A 24,476-nucleotide genomic window follows, 5' to 3' on the forward strand; every position below is an offset into this window, starting at 1 on the left:
ACAGTTAGCTTCACCTATATTTCATGTTTTTGAGACACCTTCTGCCTCTAATCTAAGGTTGACTGGGCACCACGTAGGGACAAAAGTCATGGGCGAAGGCCCTTTAGTGACTTTTTGTGATAGGCAATGAGTGATGATTTGATCAGAGTATCTGTTATCATGGAAGCTAGTTTAATTGCTGTTGGAAATCAATTACTAAATAATCCATGACAACAAAATGTGAGGCTGGATGAACACAGCAGGCCAAGCAGCATCTCAGGAGCACAAAAGCTGACGTTTCGGGCCTAGACCCTTCATCAGAGAGGGGGATGGGGTGAGGGTTCTGGAATAAATAGGGAGAGAGGGGGAGGCGGACCAAAGATGGGGAGAAAAGAAGATAGGTGGAGAGGAGAGTATAGGTGGGGAGGTAGGGAGGGGATAGGTCAGTCCAGGGAAGACGGACAGGTCAAGGAGGTGGGATGAGGTTAGTAGGTAGCTGGGGGTGCGGCTTGGGGTGGGAGGAAGGGATGGGTGAGAGGAAGAACAGGTTAGGGAGGCAGAGACAGGTTGGACTGGTTTTGGGATGCAGTGGGTGGAGGGGAAGAGCTGGGCTGGTTGTGTGGTGCAGTGGGGGGAGGGGACGAACTGGGCAGGTTTAGGGATGCAGTAGGGGAAGGGGAGATTTTGAAACTGGTGAAGTCCACATTGATACCATTAGGCTGCAGGGTTCCCAGGCAGAATATGAGTTGCTGTTCCTGCAACCTTCGGGTGGCATCATTGTGGCACTGCAGGAGGCCCATAATGGACATGTCATCTAAAGAATGGGAGGAGGAGTGGAAATGGTTTGCGACTGGGAGGTGCAGTAGTTTGTTGCGAACTGAGCGGAGGTGTTCTGCAAAGCGGTCTCCAAGCCTCCGCTTGGTTTCCCCAATGTAGAGAAAGCCACACCGGGTACAGTGGATGCAGTACACCACATTGGCAGATGTGCAGGTGAACCTCTGCTTAATGTCTTGGGGCCTGGGATAGGGGTGAGGGGGGAGGTGTGGGGGCAAGTGTAGCATTTCCTGCGGTTGCAGGGGAAGGTGCCGGGTGTGGTGGGGTTGGAGGGCAGTGTGGAGCGAACAAGGGACTCACGGAGAGAGTGGTCTCTCCGGAAAGCAGACAGGGGTGGGGATGGAAAAATGTCTTGGGTGGTGGGGTTGGATTGTAGATGGCGGAAGTGTCGGAGGATGATGCGTTGTATCCGGAGGTTGGTGGGGTGGTGTGTGAGAACGAGAGGGATCCTCTTTGGGCGGTTGTGGTGGGGGCAGGGTGTGAGGGACGTGTTGCGGGAAATACGGGAGACGCGGAGGGCCTTCAGGCCATCTGCATGCGGAATGCAGGTGTATAGGGACTAGACGTCCATGGTGAAGATGAGGTGTTGGGGGCCAGGGAACTGGAAGTCCTGGAGGAGGTGGAGGGCGTGGGTGGTGTCACGGACGTAGGTGGTGAGTTCCTGGACCAAAGGGGAGAAAATGGAGTCCAATAGGTGGAGATGAGTTCGGTGGGGCAGGAGCAGGCTGAGACGATTGGTCGACCAGGGCAGGCAGGTTTGTGGATTTTGGGAAGGAGATAGAAACGGGCCATGCGGGGTTGGGGAACAATGAGGTTGGAGGCTGTGGGTGGGAGGTCCCCTGAGGTGATGAGGTCATGAATGGTGTTGGAGATGATGGTTTGGTGCTCGGGTGTGAGGTCATGATCGAGGGGGCGGTAGGAGGTGGTGTCGGAGAGTTGGCGTCTGGCCTCGGCGATGTAGAGGTCAGTGCGCCATACTACCACTGCGCCACCCTTGTCTGCGGGTTTGATGGTGAGGTTGGGGTGGGAGCGGAGGGCTGCCCGTTCTGCGGGGGAGAGGTTGGAGTGGGTGAGAGGGGTGGAGAGGTTGAGGCGGTTAATGTCTCGACGGCAGTTAGAGATGAAGAGGTCGAGGGAGGGTAGGAGCCCTGGGGGTGGTGTCCAGGAGGAGGACTTGTGTTGGAAGCGGGTGAAGGGGTCATTGGAGGGAGGGTTAGGCTCCCGGTTGAAGAAATAGGCGTGGAGGCGAAGGCGGCGGAAAAACCCCCAGAGGAGCTCGAACAGTTCATCCACTTTACCAACACCTTCCACCCCAACCTTCAGTTCACCTGGGCCATCTCCAGCACATCCCTCACCTTCCTGGACCTCTCAGTCTCCATCTCAGGCAACCAGCTTGTAACTGATGTCCATTTCAAGCCCACCGACTCCCACAGCTACCTAGAATACACCTCCTCCCACCCACCCTCCTGCAAAAATTCCATCCCCTATTCCCAATTCCTCCGCCTCCGCCGCATCTGCTCCCACGACAAGACATTCCACTCCCGCACATCCCAGATGTCCAAGTTCTTCAAGGACCGCAACTTTCCCCCCACAGTGATCGAGAACGCCCTCGACCGCGTCTCCCGTATTTCCCGCAACACGTCCCTCACACCCCGCCCCCACCACAACCGCGCAAAGAGGACCCCCTCGTTCTCACACACCACCCCACCAACCTCCGGATACAACGCATCATCCTCCGACACTTCCGCCATTTACAATCCGACCCCACCACCCAAGACATTTTTCCATCCCCACCCCTGTCTGCTTTCCGGAGAGACCACTCTCTCCGTGACTCCCTTGTTCGCTCCACACTGCCCTCCAACCCCACCACACCCGGCACCTTCCCCTGCAACCACAGGAAATGCTACACTTGCCCCCACACCTCCCCCCTCACCCCTATCCCAGGCCCCAAGACATTAAGCAGAGGTTCACCTGCACATCTGCCAATGTGGTATACTGCATCCACTGTACCCGGTGTGGCTACCTCTACATTGGGGAAACCAAGCGGAGGCTTGGAGACCGCTTTGCAGAACACCTCCGCTCAGTTCGCAACAAACTACTGCACCTCCCAGTCGCAAACCATTTCCACTCCCCCTCCCATTCTTTAGATGACATGTCCATCATGGGCCTCCTGCACTGCCACAATGATGCCACCCGAAGGTTGCAGGAACAGCAACTCATATTCCGCCTGGGAACCCTGCAGCCTAATGGTATCAATGTGGACTTCACCAGCTTCAAAATCTCCCCTTCCCCCAACGCATCCCTAAACCAGCCCAGTTCGTCCCCTCCCCCCACTGCATCCCAAAACCAGTCCAACCTGTCTCTGCCTCCCTAACCGGTTCTTCCTCTCACCCATCCCTTCCTCCCACCCCAAGCCGCACCCCCATCTACCTACTAACCTCATCCCGCCTCCTTGACCTGTCTGTCTTCCCTGGACTGACCTATCCCCTCCCTACCTCCCCACCTATACTCTCCTCTCCACCTATCTTCTTTTCTCCCCATCTTCGGTCCGCCTCCCCCTCTTTCCCTATTTATTCCAGAGCCCTCATCCCATCCCCCTCTCTGATGAAGGGTCTAGGCCTGAAATGTCAGCTTTTGTGCTCCTGAGATGCTGCTTGGCCTGCTGTGTTCATCCAGCCTCACATTTTGTTGTCTTGGATTCTCCAGCATCTGCAGTTCCCATTATCACTAAATAATCCATACTTTGTTAAGTGTTACACCAGGAACCAGTTTAAGATCATCAGTCAGGTCTACAGTGTGATGAATTTGCATGTACTATAAGTTACATATTGAAATACTGAAGGCATTCGGGTTTTATGTAAGCAAAAGGAGTTCATGTGTACATCGCACTCCTTTCAAACAGAGGGGTCAAGGAAACAGCCAAATTGGGCTGCCTCAAGCAACACCCTGACCAGTAAGAATCTACCTGCCTGATCTGAGAATGAAGATTGACAGCTTCTTGCAGCATCTCCAACTAACGGTGACCCAAACATTCAGCACCCTTCTGTCATTCTGCATAACACAATCTCTCTTTGTTCAAGTTTATTTCTTGAATGCAAGACAAGAAGCTTCAACTTCTATTCCCTTTGTAACAATGTTTCCATTCTGTAATGCCAAGCATTTGCCTGCGACCGTGTTCCCCTTTGCGCCTGGTGTATCTGTCAGCATAATGCAAGAGCTGGGCTGTTCTACCATGAACGTGCTGCAGCTGCTGATTTACCAACCTCAGCATTTTGTGCCTGTCATTTGCTCTCCAGAATGTATGTATGTCTGTCCTCTCTCAGTAGACAAGATGGTATGAAGTTGTCCAATGAGATTTGAAGGTTCAGATGCATAATCTTTAAAATGCCACAAACAGGTGCAGAAAATAATCTCAGAGCTAAGGGAATGCTGGCCTTTATTTTTAGAGGACTAGAGCATAAGGATATAGAATTTGTACTGCAGCTATACAAAATCCTCGGCCTTGTTTGGGACACCCCTGTCATCAGGAACATCCGTCCTAGAATCCCTACAGTGTGGAAACAGGCCGTTTAGCCCATAGAATCCACAACAAAATCCAAAGAGCATCCCATCCAGACACATCCCCACACCCTTTCCATATAATCCTTCATTTCCCATGGCTTATCTGCCTAGCCTGCACATTCCTGGACTGTGGGAGAAAAACCACAGCGCCCAGAGGAAACCCACGCAGACACAGGGAGAATGTGCAAACTTGACACAGACAGTCACCTAAAGCTAGAATTGAACCTGGGTCCCTGGTATTGTTAGGCAGCAGCAGCGCTGATCACTAAAACCACTGTGTCACCCTAAGGACCTGGGTGTATAAGGACCAGGTCTCAGTGCACCTCTCCCTTTTCCAGTCTATTGTCATTCAGATAATAATCTCCCTTTCCTGTTTTTGCTCCCAAAATGAATAACCCTACAATTAACCTCATTGTACTGCCATGCATTTACCCACTCACTCAACTTATCCAAATCACACTGAATCATCTCTGCTGCATCCTCTCTCACTCAGTTTTGTGTCATCCGCAAACTTGGAGGCAGTACATTTAGTTCTGGGCAATATATGCTGCCTAGGCAGTGACACCCTCATTTTGTTAATGAATGAGAAAAAAAAGAAACTGGAGGGATCAAACAATCAGATATGACTGCCAGACTACTACACAAACCCACAGCTACACTTTGACGACTATTGACAGGAACAAAAGATCCCATACCCACAGTTAACAGGACCAATGTTGTCTATAAAACCCGCGTAAGGACTGCCACAGTCACTGCACCAGAAAGACAGGGAGAAAACAAACTATCAGGGTCCACGATCACCAACCAGCTCCCAAGAGACATGACCAACTATCACTCGTTTCCAGACAGTTGGACTAAGAAGGCCACCAATTTGACTGGGACAACAGAACTATCCTAGGGCAAGCTAACCAAAGACATGCATGTGAATCCCTACAGAATGTTACTCAACCCGAAACTCCACAAACAAACATGTGGGAATAGGCCCCATACACCTACCACCATGAAGCAGAACCATAAATGAGGCCAACCACCCCATCAGACCAGACCCACATAAATAAAAAGTGGGACAGACCAATCGGAGGCGCACTGATGGTGTTACCTAGTATGGTGCCAAAAGGTCTGAAAACCAACCTACCTGCTCAGCAAACAAATCAACGGCATTTCTTATACTTATGAACAGCTACTTTATTTTGTCCTGCATTGTGTTCTGACTTGTGTACAAATCAACTTGCAAATGGACTCTAGACAGAACCCTTTTGCAATTTGGGGACTGCCTGTACATTCTTCTGGGTATAAGGATAAAAAAAAAGAGGCATGAGACAGTTTGTGGCTTTGCTCAGGTCTGACATTGCAGAATGGCCTGTTCCTACGGGTACACATGATCGCCTGGTGACCCTATAGCCATCTCTTGAGAACAAAATAGTCTGTGATAATTGTCCATGCATTTAGACTGACAATGACTGCAGATTTTAAGAACAGATTCTATGAGGACCTGGACAGAAATGTTGCAAGGACTCTTGTGGAGTCAAACTTGTGGTGGTAGGTAACGTAGTTTCTTCAGTGAGTCATCTGAGTGTTCCCTACACATTGGCCCTTGTAGCATATGCCATGAAAAGATTGGATTTTTGTTGATTCTTGTTATAGAGTGTTAGAGATGTACAGCTCAGAAACAGACATTTCGGTCCAACTCGTCCATGCCCACCAGATATCCTAAATTAATCTAGTCCTATTTGCCAGCAGTTGGCCCATATCCCTCTCAACCCTTCCTGTTCATGTAACCGTCCGTATGCCTTTTAAATGTTGCATTTGTACCCACCTCCACCACTTTCTCTGGCAGCTCATTCTATACACACACCACCCTCTGTGTGAAAAGGCTGCCCCTTTGGTCCCTTTTAAATTTTTCCCTCTCATCTTAACCCTACACTGTCTAGTTTAGACTCCCTTACTCTGGGGAAAAGGCCTTGACTACTCATCCTATCCATGCTCCACATGACTTTATAAACTTCTATAAAAACCCCTGAGCATCCAATGTTCCAGCAAAGATAGCCCCAGCCTATTTCAGCTTCTCCCTATAGCTCAAACCCTCCAACCATAGCAACAACCTTATAAATCTTTTCTGGACCCTTGCAAGTTTCACATCATCTCTCCTATAGCAGGGAGGTAAGGATTGGACACAGTATTCTGTAAGTGGTCTAACCAGTGTCCAGTACAGGTATGGCATGACCTCCCAGCTCCTGTACTCAGTGCAGTGACCAGTAAAGGCAAACATACCAAATGCCTTCTTCACTATCCTGTCTACCTGCGACTCCACTTTCTGTGACAGAAGTCTTGAAGTTTATTAACAAGACCAACCATTTACACTTATCACAGACTTAAGTTTAGTCTGGGTTCTGTGCTTATTGACATTGGAGCTATGTCATAGGGATGGTAACACTATAAGTGGCTAACGGCACACTGAGCTAACTGCATTGTGCTGTGTCTCCTGAAGCTCAGGACCTTTATTCCGGAATTTCACACACTGTAATGTCAACTAACGGTCCTAAAGCAATGGGCCTATCTGATTGGGACAGCACAGCCGGGAACTTCAATATGAAGATAGGGGCTGAACCTGGGATAGCACCTGTGGAACCAGTGTGTGGCAAACAGGGATAGTGCTGACTTGCTGCTCCTGAGTCTTTACATCCACTTTATTATGTTAGTTACAGAAAAATCTTTTGACACGAGGCAAAATTGAAAAGAAAACTTGTTACATCCACAATTGGTGTCAGAATGACCGTCACCATCCCACTGAGGAATATGACCCAGGGTTACTGGAGGAGCAGAGTGTTCTATGGAACACAGTACACTAAACTGCAAGATAAAATATATAAGCTCACTGACAAGAGGAACATCCTCTGCCAGAGCCCCATGACAGCTGAGTCCATAGAGACTGGCGTTGCCAAGAGTTGCATGAGCAAAGATTGGAATTGCGGAGAGCTGCAGGGTATTCAGGCCCAGACTTGTGAAACACCAGTCCCCCAAAGAAAATACAAATGATAACGTGGAAGTGGCTAATGAACATGTTGTGGAAGCTACCACAGAATGCACTAGAAATGTAGAAAAGGAGCCAGTGAGATTGTCTCAACGAAACCCAAGATCAAATGAAGGAACATGAGAACTGTGAGCAGGAGTAGGCCATCTGACCCATTGAGCCTGCTCCACCATTCAGTAAGATCAGAGCTGATCTTGTCATGGACCCGGCTCCACTTATCTGCCTGCTCACCATAACTCTTAACTCCTCTCCTGTTCAAAAATCTATCAATCTTTGCCCTCAAAACATTCAATGAAGTAGCCTCAACTGCTTCACCGGGCAGGGAATTCAACAGATTCACAACCCTTTGGGTGAAGAAGTTCTTCCTCAACTCAATGCAGAGTGTTGAGAATGGGAAATGTGGCAAAGCTGGGAAAGAAAGAGTGTCTGCTTACAAGAAATCACTGCCTGAGAGTGAAAGGGTCTTGTAATGGCTGTAGTAGATGATGTAAGATACATGGGAACTCAAATGAACTGGAGAGTTTTGAGTGTGTCTGTGCTGATGAGTGTGACAGGAGAAGCTTCTCTGAAGCCGGGAAGACAGAGTTGGCTCCTCGCTCAGCCAAATACTTGTTGCTTCTCAGGGCTGGTAGGGTACAGGCCCTGACAGCCTGGGGCTGAGCACTTGCAGGGTGTGCTGTGTAAAGGATTAATGGTAGTGTGTTTAGATCATCATTGGAAAGTGATATAAGATCACATGACTGTTTTCCTCAGTCTCGTTGCTGGGGTGGAGCCTTGACCACAAAGTTCATCGTGTTTAAACAAAAGATTGGATTTTCTGCATCTAAAGACTCCTGCCATATTACCTAAGGTCTCACCAGGGCCTGATTACAGTAAATACTTCACCTCCCATTCACCATAACTGGAGCAGTAATAGACTAGCTTTTGGACTGGCTGCCAATCTGAAAACCTGGACAGAAAGCCCTCTTTGGGAACGTTGAAAATGCCACCAGATCCAAGGATGGCAGGGAAGCTCCAGGCTCCGATCCCAGGAGAAATGTACAAACCTGAGGGAGTTGTAGCTTTACATCAACCTCACACAATTACAACACAGAATGCAAGATCAACAAACCATTTGCCAGGAATCCTTTCTGTATGGACTGTTGGCCACATTGCAGAATGTGCACTGCCAGGAAACATAAAGTGAGTTCAGTGAAAGATGCTTTGAACATAATCCTCAGCTTTGGCCAATAATGAGAGAAGTGGTGCGATGCTGGGACATTGCTGTGTCTTTAAACTGATGAAGCCCTTGACTTGGGAAATAGGGTCACCTTGTTGGGGGGGGAATGATCAGTCAAAATTGATGGAGTTTTAGTTTTACACTTGAACACTGGTCAGATTCACTGATTGTGGCAAATGCACTGACCCCCTTGATGTCACAAGTTGGTGTGAGGCAGGGGTGTGTCTGTGCTCCTCAGCAAACTGTCTGCTGTCAGGTTTCCTTGGGAATTTGGCAAAGTTGGTGGACGAGGGATACACAGAATGCAGTAAATCATTTCATTCTGAAACTGAAATCGGCAACTACCATCAGTGATGAAGTGCGAGAATTACTGTTTGCTCATGACCAGCCCCTCGTGTAACACTCTGAGTGGGTCTTTCAAAGGATCACGGATTCTTTTTCAAAAGCAGTTGAGGATTTTGGGTTAACCATCAGGAAAGGAGTGACACTGTACCACGCAGAACGCTGTCAATAGCTTATTCAGTTCTGAAGAAAAGTTATTCAGGACTGAAATGTTACCTTTGTTTTCTCTTCACAGATGTTGCCAGACTTGCTGAGTTGCTCCAGCATTCGCTGTGTTTGTTGTCAGTTACTTCTCTCAGAAACATCAGCTCCAGCAAAGTGTATAAATGTGCTCAACAGAATTAATCAACTTATGACATCATACAACATAGGAATAGGCCCTTCAGCCCACGTTTATGCAAATCAACGAACATCAGACTACAGTAAACCTCTTTACCCACACTTGGTCCATAGCCTGCAATGCCCCGGTATTTTAAGTACTCTTTCAAGTGCTTCTTAAATGTTGCGAGTACCTGCCTCCACCCCCTCAGGCAGCACGTTCCATATTTCCGCCACCCTCCGGGAGAAAAATTTTTCCCTCAGATTACCTTTGAACCACTTGTTCCTCACCTTAAATTTATACTGTCTGGTCTGTCTGGGGAAAAGATTCTCATGGTCTAATCTGTCTATGTCTCATAATTTTATATACTCAGTCAGATCTCCCTCAGCGCCCACTGCGCCAGGGGAAATGAACCCAGCCTCTCCTCATAATTGAGACTTTCCAAACAAGGCAACATCCTGGTGAATCTCCTCTGCATCCACTCCAGTGCAATCCTGCTCTTCTGATAGTGCAGCGATCAGAACTGCACACAGCATTCCATCTGTGGCCGGACCAAGTTGTTTTATAAAGTTGTAATGAGATTTCTCTCCTCCTAGATTCTAGGCCCCTTAATCCCTTTCTTTAATGAGTTTGAAACCTAGGGTTATAGTGACTATCTCAAAATTCCTGACTTCTGACACTTCAACATTTGACTGGTTTCATTCCTTAGGATTAGGTCTTAGAGCTGCTCCATCCCTTGTAGGACCATTTATTTATTCATGTACCAGCACAAAACCCTCTCCTGAATGCACTTTAAAAATTCAGCACCATCTAATCCTTTCATTCTAAGGCGTTCCCTCAGCAAAGTAGAAATCCCCTACAACAATAACTCTGTTTCTCTCATACCTCTCTGTGATTTGCCTCCATACCTGCTTTTCTATCTCCCTCTGATTGTTGGGAGGCCTGTAGTATAAGCCTAACAAAGTGGTTGCCCTTTTCCTAATTCTAAATTCTGCCCAGATGGGCTCATGTGAAAAGCCTTGTAGGGCATCCTCCCTCATTGCTGCAGTGATCGTTTGTTTTATCAAGAATGCACTGCCCCACCTCTCTTATATAACCCCATCATTCCTGAAACTTGTTCAACTGCCAGTCCTGCTGTTATTTCAGCCATGTCTTAAGTGATTGCAACATATCATATTCCTACAAACTGATTAATGCTCTAAATTGTCTTACCAATCAGGGTCCTTGCACTAAAATAAATACAATTTAACTTTCCAGACCTCCAATTGTCCTTATCCTGTCCAGAAACTTGGTCAGCGGGTGGCTTGGTGGTTAACATTGCTGCCTCACAGCGCCAGAAACCCAGGTTCAATTCCACCCTCAGTGACTGTGTGGGGTTTGTGCATTCTCCCTGTGTCCGCGAGGGTTTCCTTCCACAGTCCAAATCTGTGCAGCTTAGGTGAATTTGCTAACTTGCCCCATGGTGTTCAGGGATGTGCAAAGTAGGTGCGTTAGCCATGGGAAATGCAGGGTTACGTGGGTGGGTGTGGGGGAAGGTAGGGTGCTGTTTGGCGGGTCAGTGCAGACCTGATGGGCTGAAAGGTCTTTATCTGCACTGTTGGGATTCTGTGAATTGTCGCAATGATCCAAAAGTCTAAAGCCAGCCTGCTTCACTATTCCCTTTTAGCCACACACACATCTGAGCTGTACGCAGTAGTTTGGGGCATTCAGGACATGACAAACTTAGTAGCCTTGCACTTCAACCTACTACCTAACAATCTAAATTCCCTGCTGCAGCACTTGTGTTTTAACCCATGTTGTTGGTACTAACCTGTCCCATGACTGCTGGATGTTCACCCCATTCAGAATGCCCTGCAGGTGCCCTGAGACATCCCTGACCCTGGCAACAGGGAGGCAACATATCATTTGAGATGCTCGGTAGCTGTCCCAGAGCTGCCTGCTAGTTCCCTTTACAATAAAGACCCCTATCACTAAAGATCCCCCAATCTATTTCCTCTCCTGCTCTGCAGAAGAGACAACCACAGTGTCGCTAACTTGGCTGGTGCTGCTTTCTCCTGAGAGGCCATTCCCCCCGCCACCAGCAGTCTGTTTGAGAGGGCATTGACCACAGGAGACTCCTGCAGTACATTGACACACTTCCTGGTGGCCACCCAATGCTTTTCTGCCTGTGCAGCCCTAACTTGTGGTGTGACCAGCTCGCTGATGTACTATCCACAATGTCCTCAGCCTCAGGCTGCCCCATATTGAGTTCATCCGCTGCTCCATGCAGTCTGTCAGGAGCTGCAGCAACACACTTCCTGCGTATGTGGTCACCATGGAGACTGGAAGTATCCCTGATTTCCCAAATATTGCTGGAAAAATATTCCACGGGGCTGAGTGCATCTTAGCAACTACAAACAATAAACTAAGAACACATTACTCAACTTTATCCACTATTCACCGAAGCAGGTTTCTTGCTTACTTTCTCTGTATTCCTAATAAACTACAAACCATGAAAGTAGAGATATTACACTCTGTCTCCCTCCCAGTGCTAGTCTCTGAGTCTAAAGCTGGCTCCTAAGCAACCAAACTTATTGCTCTGCATCACTTTTCAAAGTCAGATATTGCCTCTCGATTCAGAGAAGTTTCCATCTACTCCACTCCACTCCCTCTCCCACTCCGACCGGGCTCAATCCACTCCTGGTTCCGCTCCGACTGAGCTTGATCTGCTCCCTCTCCCAGTCCGACTGAGCTCAATCCACTCCCGCTCCCACTCCGACTAAGCTCCATCCACTCCTGCTCCCACTCCGACTGAGCTCGATCTGCTCCCTCTCCCATTCTGACCTAGTTCAATCCACTCCCGATCCCACTCCGACTGAGCTCAATCCACTCCCGCTCCCACTCCGACTGAGCTCCATCCACTCCTGCTCCCACTCCGACTGAGCTCGATCTGCTCCCTCTCCCATTCTGACCTAGCTCAATCCACGCCTGATCCCACTCCGACTGAGCTCAATCCACTCCCGCTCCCACTCCGACTGAGCTCGATCTGCTCCCTCTCCCACTCTGACTGAGCTCAATCCACTCCCGCTCCCACTCCGACTGAGCTCGATCTGCTCCCTCTCCCACTCCGACTGAGCTCCATCCACTCCCGCTCCCACTCCAACTGAGCTCGATCTGCTCCCTCTCCCATTCTGACCTAGCTCAATCCACGCCTGATCCCACTCCGACTGAGCTCAATCCACTCCCGCTCCCACTCCGACTGAGCTCGATCTGCTCCCTCTCCCACTCTGACTGAGCTCAATCCACTCCCGCTCCCACTCCGACTGAGCTCGATCTGCTCCCTCTCCCACTCCGACTGAGCTCCATCCACTCCCACTCCCACTCCAACTGAGCTCGATCTGCTCCCTCTCCCATTCTGACCTAGCTCAATCCACTCCCGATCCCACTCCAACTGAGCTCAATCCAGTCCCGCTCCCACTCCGACTGAGCTCAATCTATTCCCGCTCCCACTCCGACTGAGCTCGATTTGCTCCCTCTCCCACTCCGACTGAGCTCAATCCACTCCCTCTCCCACTCTGGCTGGGCTTGATCCGTTCCGTCTCCCAATCCGGCTGAGCTCAATCTGCTCCCTCTCTGGCTGCTCCCTCTCTTGATCTGCTCCTGCTCCCTCTCCCACTCCGACTGAGCTCGATCTGCTCCCTCTCCCACTCTGGCTGAGCTTGATCTGCTCCTGCTCCCTCTCCCACTCCGACTAAGCTTGTTCTGCTCTCTCCCTCTCCCACTGCGATTGTGCTTTTTCTGCTGTCTCTCCCTCTCCCTCTCTGACTGAGCTCGATCTGCTCTCTCTCCCTCTCCCACTCCGACTGAGTTCGATCTGCTCTCTCTCCCTCTCCTTCTCTGACTGAGCTTGATCTGCTGTCTCTCCCGCTCCAACTCCGGCTGAGCTCAATCTGCTCCCTCTCCCACTCCGACTGAGCTCGATCTGCTGTCTCTCCCTCTCCGATTGAGCTCGATCTGCTGTCTCTCCCTCTCCCACTCCGACTGAGTTCGATCTGCTGTCTCTCCCTCTCCTTCTCCGACTGAGCTCGATCTGCTCTCTCTCCCTCTCCCACTCCGGCTGAGCTCAATCTGCTCCCTCTCCCACTCCGACTGAGCTCGATCTGCTCTCTCTCCCGCTCCCACTCCGGCTGAGCTCAATCTGCTCCCTCTCCCACTCCGACTGAGTTCGATCTGCTCTCTCTCCCTCTCCGACTCCGACTGAGCTCGATCTGCTCTCCCTCCCGCTCCCACTCCGGCTGAGCTCGATCTGCTCCCTCGCCCACTCCGACTGAGCTCGATCTGCTCTCTCTCCCTTCCCACTCTGGCTGAGCTCGATCTGCTCCCTCTCCCTCTCCTGCTGCCTTGATCCACTCCTCTCCCACTGCTCCTCCATGTACCAGAGTAAGTCAGCATTTGTCCGTTCATACAATACACTGCGGAGGAATCAAGGTGATAAACTAACAACAAAACTTGCCACGTATAAAACTGCGCTAATACCCTCACCTCCTACATCCCTGTGAGACTTGGACACATTGTCGGGTTACTAATTTGGATCTAAGTGGGAAGCATTCAGAACGTCATGGGGGAATCATCAAACACAAGTGACCAAAACTGAGATACTTTAAAGAATGGAATTGCCTAAAATTGAAGCACTTATCTCATCCAAACTCAGATGGAGTGCCCATGTAGTACAGATAACTCAATAAAATCCCTAATGCAGTCAGGTGTCACAACTCAAACATGGACACTGCCCACAGGATAGGCTGCGATGAAGAGGAAGATTTCTAAAAGGTGAACCTCAGGAAATTTGGCATGTGGAATGCTCAGTGTGTTTCTTCCTACAAACTGTGAAGATTCCGTGCAGCTCAGGTCAAAAGACAAAGTTAGAAACTTGTGCAGTCCCAGCAAACTCAGGCAATTCATTTTGGCTCACTCTTCGAAAAACGTTGAGCTCTGCAGTTGGAGCCAGTAGGGGACTGCCGATGCTGGAAGCCAGACTCTATCGGTGGGAGACTGGAAAATCACAGTGTTTTGGGATAAAGGTTGACTTTCCTGCTCTGTGGATGCTGTCTAACCTGCTGTGATTTTCCAGCCTCCCACCCGTGAGCTCTGCAGTAGGTCTGGAGAGCCACATTAGAATGGGCATCAGAGAACTCTATTGTTACGATCCCATTGTGGGTTGTCAAAGCTATACGAAGAAATTAGAGCACCAAGCAATGAACCAGAATTACACCACAATATTTCAGGTTTTGTAACAAAAACAAACTTTATATAAAGAGTAATTAAACAAAATAAGCAAAATAATTCTTTCATTGGATGTGGGCATCACAAGCTGAGACAACATTATGACCAATCCATAATGACCTCAGAACAGTCATTTTCTAGACAGTTAAGATTCCAGCACTGCGCTGTGAGTCTGGAGTTACATGCGTGGCTCAGTACAGGTGAAGACAGCAGATTTCCTTCATTAAAGGGCTTTAGCGAACAGAAGACCAGCATCCCTTGTACCTGCGCCACGTTTGAAAAGCTGCTGTTCGTATGGACAAGCATTGACAATCTGGCATTGTCCATCTCCAGAAACATCAGGGTGCAGCAGCCACAAAAACATGCTGCCCTCAGCACAGAGCCGGCATGGGAGACACTGCCTCATGTACAACCCCATTCTCTCACCCTACTCGTGGTGTAACCTCCAGGCAGCACATTTTACTTTCCCTCCGCTATATGCCACCTGAACACCATCTCTAAGTCAGTGCTCCTCTGTCCCCAGTACCTCTGGAGACCTGAATCATGTCATTGCCCATTATGGGAACAACACATAGAGGCTTCTGCCCCACTTTGCAATCCAGATTTCAGCATCACGACTGACAAATCCATGATGATCTACTGCAACCAACTCCCAACCACTCGAACCGGGTAATAATAAGACCATAAGACTTGAGAAATAGTAACAGGGGTAGGCTATTTAGCCCCATTCAATAGGATCATGTCTGATCCAATGTTCCTTGTGCCTGCTTCCCTGTGTTTTCTCTGTAACAGTTGATTCCCCACATCTAGCTGTGGCAAGGAGCTCCAAAGACTCTCAACCCTCTGGAGAGAAGAAATTCCTCTTTGTCTCAGAATTAAATTGGTGCCCCTTTCTTCTGAGATTATGCACTCTGGTCCTGGAATCTCCCATGAGTGGAAATATGCTCTCAGCATTTACCCTGTTGAGCTCCTTAAGAATCTTAAATGTATCATAGAACATTGAACAGTACAGCACAGTACAAGCCCTTTGGCCCACAATGTTGTACCGACTTATTATCCTACTAAGATCAATCTACCTTGCATACCCTACATTTTACTATCCTCCATGTGCTTATCCAACAGTCTCTTAAAAGTCTCTAAAGTTTCTGACTCCACTACCATTACTGGCAGCGCATTCCACACGCCCACCACTCTCTGTGTGAAGAACCTACCTCTGACATCTCCCCTATACCTTCGTCCAATCACCTTAAAATTATGCCCCCTTGTAATAGTCATTTCCTCCCTGGGAAAATGTCTCTGACTATCCACTCTATCTATGTCTCTTCATCTTGTACACCTCTATCAAGTCACCTCTCATCCTTCTTTGCTCCAATGAAAAAAAGCCCCAGATCCCTCAACACTTCCTCATAAGACCTGCCCTCCAGTCTAGGCAGGATCCTGGTAAATCTCCTCTGCACCCTCTCTGAAGCTTCCACAACTTTTCTGTAATGCGGTGACCAGAACTGAACACAACATTCCAAGTGTGATCTAACTAGAGATTTCAATGAGATTATCTCTCATTCTTCTAAATTCCTATGAGTAGAGTCCCAACTTGTTTGACCTTTGCTCATAAAACAATCCTTCCTTACTGGGAATTTCTGAACTTCGTCCAAAGAAATTACAACCTCCCTTAAATAAGGTACCACCTTGTACAGTTCCAGTGAGACTTCCCTACTCCTCAAAATAAGGATCAGTGTTCCTCTCGCCTTCCTGATTCCCTGTTGCACCTGTGTGCTAACTTTCTCTACACAAGTTTGTCAAGTCCCTCTGTGTTGCAGCTTTCTTCAGCTATTCTCCTTTAATTCTTTGTTCTTCCTTCCAAGATGAACTACTTCTAATTTTCTCACATTATACTCCATTTGCCAACTTTTTGCCCACTTACTTAATCTATTAATATCTCTCCGTAAACTTTGCATCCCTCTTGCAATTTGGCTTTCCACCTATTTTTGTGCTGACTGCAAAATTCGGCTACAGTACATTTGGTTCCTTCCTCCAAGTCATTAATGTATGCTATAAACATTTATGGTGCCAGCACTGATCCATGTGAAACTCCACTGGGCGCACGTTGCCAACCTGAAAAAGGACCCTTTGTCCCCACTTGCAGCTCAGCACATATCCTGGAATTCACCAGCATTTCTTGCACCTGCGTTATCTTTTAAAAGACTTGTACACTCAGACAGGTACTGTCAACCTACAGATGCCCAGCCTGATTTCTGACATTTTCCTCAGGCATGGCAGGTGGGGAACTTGGAGCCCTGCATGTGCAGCTCCTGCTGTGCACGGCGGTGAAGACGTGGGAATTCCTCTTTTCCCAGGACCACTGGTGAAGGCCATTACACCAGAGCATCCCAGCCTGGTCCGTGGCTGTCACCTAGTTTGGTAAAGTTTCAGATGTCTGAAGGGGTGCGTAGCACTGCAGGAAGAGGGTCAATGGACCTGTCTCCACCTGCCAAAGTACGAGTCACCCATCCGTTTTCCGATTCCACTCACTCTCTCTCTATTACTGCACCTGCCGTCCACTGAGCCTCATGCTCTACCACTCGCACTGTTAGCTGCAATATCTTCCCCCACTCACCCTAACACCCGACACCACTAACCCTGCATGCCCGCTGTTCTACCTACTCACTCGCTCGGGATACCTCCCCACCTGCACCATCAGTAACACTGTGCTATCCAGACTTCTGAGCGTTGTTTCTGTGCTAAACAGCATGGTGAGACAGGAGTAACATGAGCCTGGTATCAAACAAATGTTTGAAATAGGACAGGGACCGAGAGCAGAATCTGAACAGATCCCAGCAGGAAAGGTGTGGAAGTTAGGCTCTGGCCTGGACTGTCACTCATTACAATAGGTTTTTGGTGTTACAGTTTTAACTGTACATTCACTCTTCCTTAAGGTTATTCCCCATATGGACTCCACAATTCCAGTAACTCCTTATTCCAGTTTTGTCTTATTCCAGTCTCTCCTCATTACTTTCACTCGTCATTACTTACTCCCTGTTCCTCTCTGTTACTCTCACGTACTTACTCCTTGTTACTCACTCACTCATTGCTGTCACTCCTCATTTCTGTTACTCTTCATTGTTTTCACTCCCTGTTACTCCACTCCTCCCTTCATTACTCTTACTCCCTGTTACTGTCACTGCTCCCTACTCTCACTCCCCATTACACTTACTCCCCATTATAGTCACTGCTCATTACTGTTGCCACTCGGTACAGTCACTCCTGGTTACTGTCACTTCCCTTTGCTGCCAATCCCTCCAACTGTTGCTGTCAATTAACTTAGTCCTGTCATTACTCTGATTGGTCCTCATTAACTTGTGCATGTTCTTTTATTTGCCAGCTGTCTGGGACTGCAGTCCTCTCGCTCGGCCTGTGGCTTCGCTTTGACTCTGAGACCACGACCATTTTCAGTGGCGACCATTGTCCCACGTCTTTCTATGTCGGTAAGTGATGTGTTGTTTCAGGGGCAGATATTGTTGGCTGAACACCATTCTGGACAATTTGTAAACACTGCTCATTGTATAAAGCAAGTAGGGACACAAAGCATGGCCCAAAAGAAAATGAGTAACAAGATGAATCGAACGAGCTATGGTATAAGTGTATTGCTCCATGCAAATGGAATATAAGCTTCACTTCTGGAAGTTTGATGTGATTCTACATTTTGACAATTGAGCTGTAAGTGAAGTCTGGTTTGTAGGCTGAGCTGGTACCCATTAGAGACCGTGGATGTGAAGGAAATAGATGGAGACAGGTAGGAAAGCAGGGCACTGTTTGCAAAGGATGACAGTTATATTGTGCGTAGATAAAAAATTTGGCAAGAGGATAATGTGCCAAATGGTAAGGTTTGGTACGTAGAATAGAAAAGCAGTACATTAACTGTAGAGAAACTGGAGAGTGCTGTGGTCCAAAGGGCTCTCGGTGTCCTCATACGTGAAACTCAAGTTAAGAAGTTACGCAGAAGGCAAGTGGAATGGAGAGAAGTTTTGCTGTTCCTGTACAAGATGCTGCTGAAGCCATGTCAAAAGTAGTGAGCACAGTTTGCACTCCTAGTTGAAGGAGGAATAGACTTGCACTGGAAGTGGTTCAGAGAAGGTTCACTCGGCTAATGCCTGAGATTAAACGGTTGACTCATAAGAAGAGGTTGCATATGTTGACCTGTGGGTTTCGAGGGATCAGAGGTGATTTTATTGGAACATATAAGGTTCTGAGGGGGATTGACAGGGTCAATGTGGATGATAGGCTCCTTGTAGGGAGTTCAGAACTAATGGACAGAGATAATGAGGAATTTTAGAAGGCCATGAATCATAGGGATTTTCCACCACTGAGCTGCAGAGGTTGAGATATTGAATATATTCAGGGCTGAGATAGACAGAATTTTGAACTTACAGGGAAACCGGGTTTATGAGGACTAGGCAGGAGAGACAATTTCAGATTGGCATCAGATCAGCCAAATCCTCATTGATAGGTAGAGCAAGCTTGAGGGCCTGAATGGCCTACTCCTGCTCCAGTTTCTTATGCTGTTCCCATTGACCTCATCTATACTTCCTGCTGCCTTGGGAAAACAGCCAACATAATCAGCCCAGAGAACACTTTCTTCCAACCTCTTCAATCAAGCAGAAGATACAAAAGTTTGAAAATACATACCAACAGGTTCAAGGACAGCTTCTTCCCTGTTATTATCAGACTTATGAATGGACCTCTCATATATTCGAGTTGATCTTTCTCTGCACCTTCTCGGTAGCTGTAGCATTGTGTTCTGCATTCTGTTCTGTTACCCTGACATACTTATGTAAGGTATGATATGTCTGGTTAGCACACAAAACAATTGTTTGCACTGTATCCTGGTACATGTGACAATAATCAAATCAAATCAAATCCAAAAGGAATAAGCAGAAGAGTGGAATTCGACTGAAAATGGTTAAATGGTTTGGAGAATCAGTAAGACAGTGGAATTTGATTGAGAGATATTGAGAGGAATATGGAGTGAGCAGGAGGACAGGCCTCAAATGAATGAGACATAAAGTGATATGATGAGTGAGCCAAGAAAGAAGATTACATTAGGTTAAGATGCTGAAATACTGTAGGAGTTAGAATGTGAGTGAGATTAGACCTGAAGAAATACCAATGTGAATAAAACAGTGACAATATTGTAAAACAATGGTGTAAAAATGGAGAGCCCGTGAATGAAGATGAAAGAAAATATGGAGATAAGGAAAGCAGTGCACAGAAAATAAACAGACAAAAAGATCAAATAAGACAGGCATGACGCTGAAAAAAATCAAGAATATAAATTTTCTTATCACTTTTGTCAAAAGGTTTTCACTTGTACTGTTACACTGTCTCTGACAGGAGCTGGTGAAATTACACCGATGTGAGAGAAAAGGAACCAGTTCATGCACCCCACGGATGCTTTGCAACCACCAGGCATTGCTCAGCTCTCACAAGCAAATAGCCTGAAGGTTTAACACAAAACCTGAAACTTCATACTGGGGCACCACTGCTGCCTCACAACGCCAGGGACCCGGGTTCAATTCCAGCCTTGGGTGACTGTCAGCGTGGAGTTTGCACATTCTCCCCGTGTCTGCATGAGTTTCCTCCCACAGTCTGAAGATGGTGGATTGGCTATGCTACATTGCCTAGCATAGGGGGTGGCTCTTTGGAGGGTTGGTGTGCCAAATAGCCTGCTTCCACCCTTTAGGGATTTTGTGATCTACTGCAGTCCAAGATGTTGCATGTTAATTTGGAGGACACTGAGGCTAAAGGCAATATCCAGGGAATGCACCAGCAGCCAGCTTGCCCTCATTTTTTTACCATCTGTGAGGTGAATATCTCAGCCTCGTATCTGTCTGTGTATTTCCAACAGGTGTCATAGCCAGATTTGGAGGGGGGGTAGCCCTTGTGTCCCACCAGCTGTCCCTATATGGGCCGAAGACTGTGCAAAAAGACAGGAGCGTGCAAGTGCTCCAGTACATACACAAGAATTAGAGGCAGGATTAGCTATTTGGCTCCTTGACCCTGCTCTGCATTCAATACAATCACGGTTGGTCTCATCCCAGCATCAATTTCACTTTTCTGCTGCTCTCTGTAACCCTTTAGCTCATCACTAGTTAAAAGCATGTCTCACTCCCCCTTAAATTTATTTAATGACCCAGCATCCATCAAACTCTGGAGTAGTAAATTCCAAGGATTCTCAATCATTTGAGAGAAGTAATTTCTCCTTATCTCTATTTTAAATCTCCTACCCCTTATCCTAAATCATTCTAGATTGTTCCGAATGAGGAAACATCTGCTCCACGTTTACTTTGACATTCCCCTTTAACATATGAGAGACCTCAATTTGATCTCCACCATGTCTGTTAAACTCCAGACAGTGTATGCCTAAACTGCTCAATTTCTCTTCATAAGACAGCCCCCTCACCTCTGTCATCAGTCTCGTGAACTTCCTTTGAACTGCTTCCAAACGAACTACACCTCTCCTCAAGTACAGAGACCAAGTCTGTATGCAGTACTCCAGGTATGGTGTCACTGATGCTTTGTACAGTTGCAGCAACATTTCCTAACTTGTAAATTCTATTCCTTTAGCAATAAATGCCGAAATTCCATCTACCTTCTTGATTATCTGCTGTCCCTGCAAACTAGTTTTCTGAGATTCATGCACAAGGACACCCAGATCCCTCTGCACCAAAGTTTTTCTCCACTTAGATAATAAGTGTGAGTCATGGCACCTCCCAGGATATCTGTAAAATGTGTCTTTGTTGGGTGCAATGTGTTGAATATTAATGGGAATGGAATCCTTTCCTATTCACAGTCGCCAGTGTTTGGTGAAAGGGCACTCGCAAAGCAATGTTGGTACAAGTGATTGTACCCTGGACTTGGGAGAAGCCAGTGATGGTGAAGAACCTCAATGACCAAGCTGCTTGACTTTCTTCAGCAAGGTTGAAGGTTAAGAAGAGGTGAGCTCTGGTGAAAATCTCATCAAGATTAATCTGAGTGGAGGGTTAGCAGATTCCATGCAGGTCCCCAGTAGTTTGCTGAAATTTGCTGGCATAAAAATGTTAGGGCAGCTGTGGGTCTGACAACCTTTGGATGGCATCGCCACCCAATCCTCGTGAGTGCCAGTCCTCGTCTAGCAACTGGTATAGCTCTGAGGTGAGGAATTGGAATGGTTTTAATTGCCTGTGGCATTAGTTTCAAATTCTACCCCTGTCAAAAAATGAGTATCCTGCCTCTTCCACTTTGCACGTTGTCCCAGCCATTTAGTAAACTTATTGTGCAGTTGAATTTGACTCTGATATAGCAAGGTTCAAAGTTTGTTTGTGTTTGAGTGACCTGCTCCATCTGTGATTCTCAGGTTCTCTTTTGTACTTTCCATTTCATATTGTTGTCTCCATGGACCTGATAACCCTTCAGCCCCCACCCCATTTCGATGAACCTTTCTCTATCACTATTATTAATGTGCCTATTTTTCACCTAGACCCTCTCTCTGTGGAAGTTTCCATGCCGTTGTTGGGGCCTACATCTTTTCTATCCAGAGTAACGCTACTTTTGAGTTCACTATGAGGTGCCACCCTACCATCTCCAATTGCATTCTACCACAGTGACCATTCTGTTTGCAACCCAATCCAATGAAACCCATCCCCCAAACTTCTGTTGTCCATTTTCTCTGAAGCCATGGAACTGCCCCCGGACAATTACTGACCATCCCTGAAGACCGACTGTGGTCCACCCTCTGGACTGACTCAGTAGGACAGCCCTGACTGATCAGATCCCATTCCTACCCGCCCACGACTGATGTCCCAGCAGTCCCTGAACTGGTTGTGCTGGATCTTGGTGATGGGCCAATGTCCAGTAACTGGAAACATGTGCAGTGTGTTTGCTGCGTATGCTGTTGGTGGGTGTTGCACTCTCTGTTGTTGACGGAGCACTGAGCCATCCAGTGACATGTCCACCCCTCTCTCTGACTGATTCATTTACTCTCCTCACCGTTAGAAACTGCCTGCTACTCCTTCTGCACTTCAAAGCTGGCTAAGACACAGAGGCTGCCGTGTTGTATATCAGAGCTTAAAAAAAACCTGTATAGAATCACAACAATATTACAGTGCAGAAGGAGGCTATTTGGCCCATCACCTCTGCACAGGCTCTCCAAATAAACATCACTGCCATTGTCCTGCCTTTTTCCCAGTTCTCCACAACTGTACACATTGCTTCCATTTAAGCAATCAGTCAGTACCCCTCTTGAAAGCCTCCACCCCACTTCCAGGCTCTGCGTTCTAGATCCTAATCATTGTTGGCAAGCACTGTCTAACGAATATGAATGTTCCTGTAGGAAATTCCATGTATTTGGTTGTGAGTTCTGTGGGTCCTTGCTGAGCCCGATTCAGCCACACACTTTGCACATGTTTTCAGAAGCTGGAACAGGTCCTTGGCCTTGAGATCATTGGCATTCCTTTCTCTAGCTCCTTTTCCATACTTCCTCGTGCTGGTGGGTATTCTCAAAGAATTGTGTCCCTTCATCCGGGTGCTCCTCCAAGTTGGTTCCTTCTGAATGAGGGTCTTCGACAAGTTGATATGTACATTGCATTACTTGAGGGAAGCCTTCAGGGAGTCTTTGAACCGTTTCCTTTCTCCTGCTCCTGTTTGAGTGCCTTCAGCTGAGTGAGGAAGGTTTGCTTTGGCAGTTGGAACTCAGACAGTGGTCCAGCGGAGTTAGTTTTTGATGTTCACGGCTTCAATGCTATTGAGTCCTTCAAGGAAGGCAGTGTCAGTACACCTGTCCTACCAGCTGATGTAGAGAATCAGTCTCAAAAAGAATTGCTTCTACTTCTCCAGGGCATCGAGTTGGTGTCGATATATTGTCCAAGTTAGGAGTTATTTCGAAGATTCGGAAGGATGACATAAGAAGCTTGGCAGCACAGATGTCATTTGGGCAGTCATCTTCCTGATGAAGAAGAGTAGAGATTCCTTTGTAGTTCCCACAGTTCTCTTTGTCTCCTTTTGTTGAGGACTCTGGCAATGGCTGTGATCAGCAGGGATTTCTTCTTTGTCCCAGACTCTGTGTGTCACTCTGTTTGAATAAGTCTACATGTGTGTCACTCTCTCTCTGTAATTCCCTGTGTGTTTCACAGCCCCTACACACACACACACACACACACACACACACAGACACACACACGCGCACACACAGATACACACACACACAGAGACAGACAGACAGACACACACACACACACACACAGTTGCACACGAGGGAATGACGCACATAGAGGGAATCAGATAAACGGTGAAACAGTGTCACTTTCCCTTTGATTCTCTCTGTATGTATATTAATCTCTCTGATTCTGCATGTGTGCATATATGTGTGGTGACTCTCTGATACCCTCTGTGTATGTCACTGTCCCTAATTCAGTCGACAGGAATAGTGCCAGAAGACTGGAGGATAGCAAATGTTGTCCCCTTGTTCAAGAAGGGGAGTAGAGACAACCCTAGTAATTACAGACCAGTAGCCTTACTTCAGTTGTGGGTAAAGTGTTGGAGAGGATTATAAGAGATAGGATTTATGATCATCTAGAAAGGAATAATTTGATTTGGCATAGTCAGCACGATTTTTGTGAAGGGTAGGTCGTGCCTCATAAACCTTATTGAGTTCTTTGAGAAGGCGATCAAACAGGTGGATGAGGGTAAAGTGGTTGATGTGCTGTATATGGATTTCAGTAAAGCATTTGATAAGGTTCCCCACGGTAGGCTATTGCATAAAATACGGAGTCATGGGATTGAGGGTGGTTAGCGGTTTGGATCAAAAATTGGCTAGCTGTAAGAAGACAGAGCGTGGTGGTTGATGAGAAATGTTCATCCTGGAGTTCACTTACTAGTGATGTACCGCAAGGATCTGT

General features: G+C 47.5%; 1 protein-coding gene across 2 annotated transcripts in view; it reads left to right on the top strand.

The window, feature by feature from the left end:
• The window catches only part of LOC125462705 (CD9 antigen-like), an 86,024-nt gene that overhangs the window by 19,436 nt on the left and 42,112 nt on the right, over positions 1–24,476 (top strand). For both annotated transcript variants that reach the window (XM_059653235.1, XM_059653234.1), the window contains exon 2: positions 17,927–18,029. In XM_059653235.1, coding sequence (XP_059509218.1) covers positions 17,927–18,029 — 103 coding nt within the window. The remainder of the gene's footprint in view (positions 1–17,926; positions 18,030–24,476) is intronic.

Source organism: Stegostoma tigrinum, chromosome 21 (genome assembly GCF_030684315.1).
Source record: "Stegostoma tigrinum isolate sSteTig4 chromosome 21, sSteTig4.hap1, whole genome shotgun sequence".
In the NCBI taxonomy this organism is placed as follows: domain Eukaryota; kingdom Metazoa; phylum Chordata; class Chondrichthyes; order Orectolobiformes; family Stegostomatidae; genus Stegostoma; species Stegostoma tigrinum.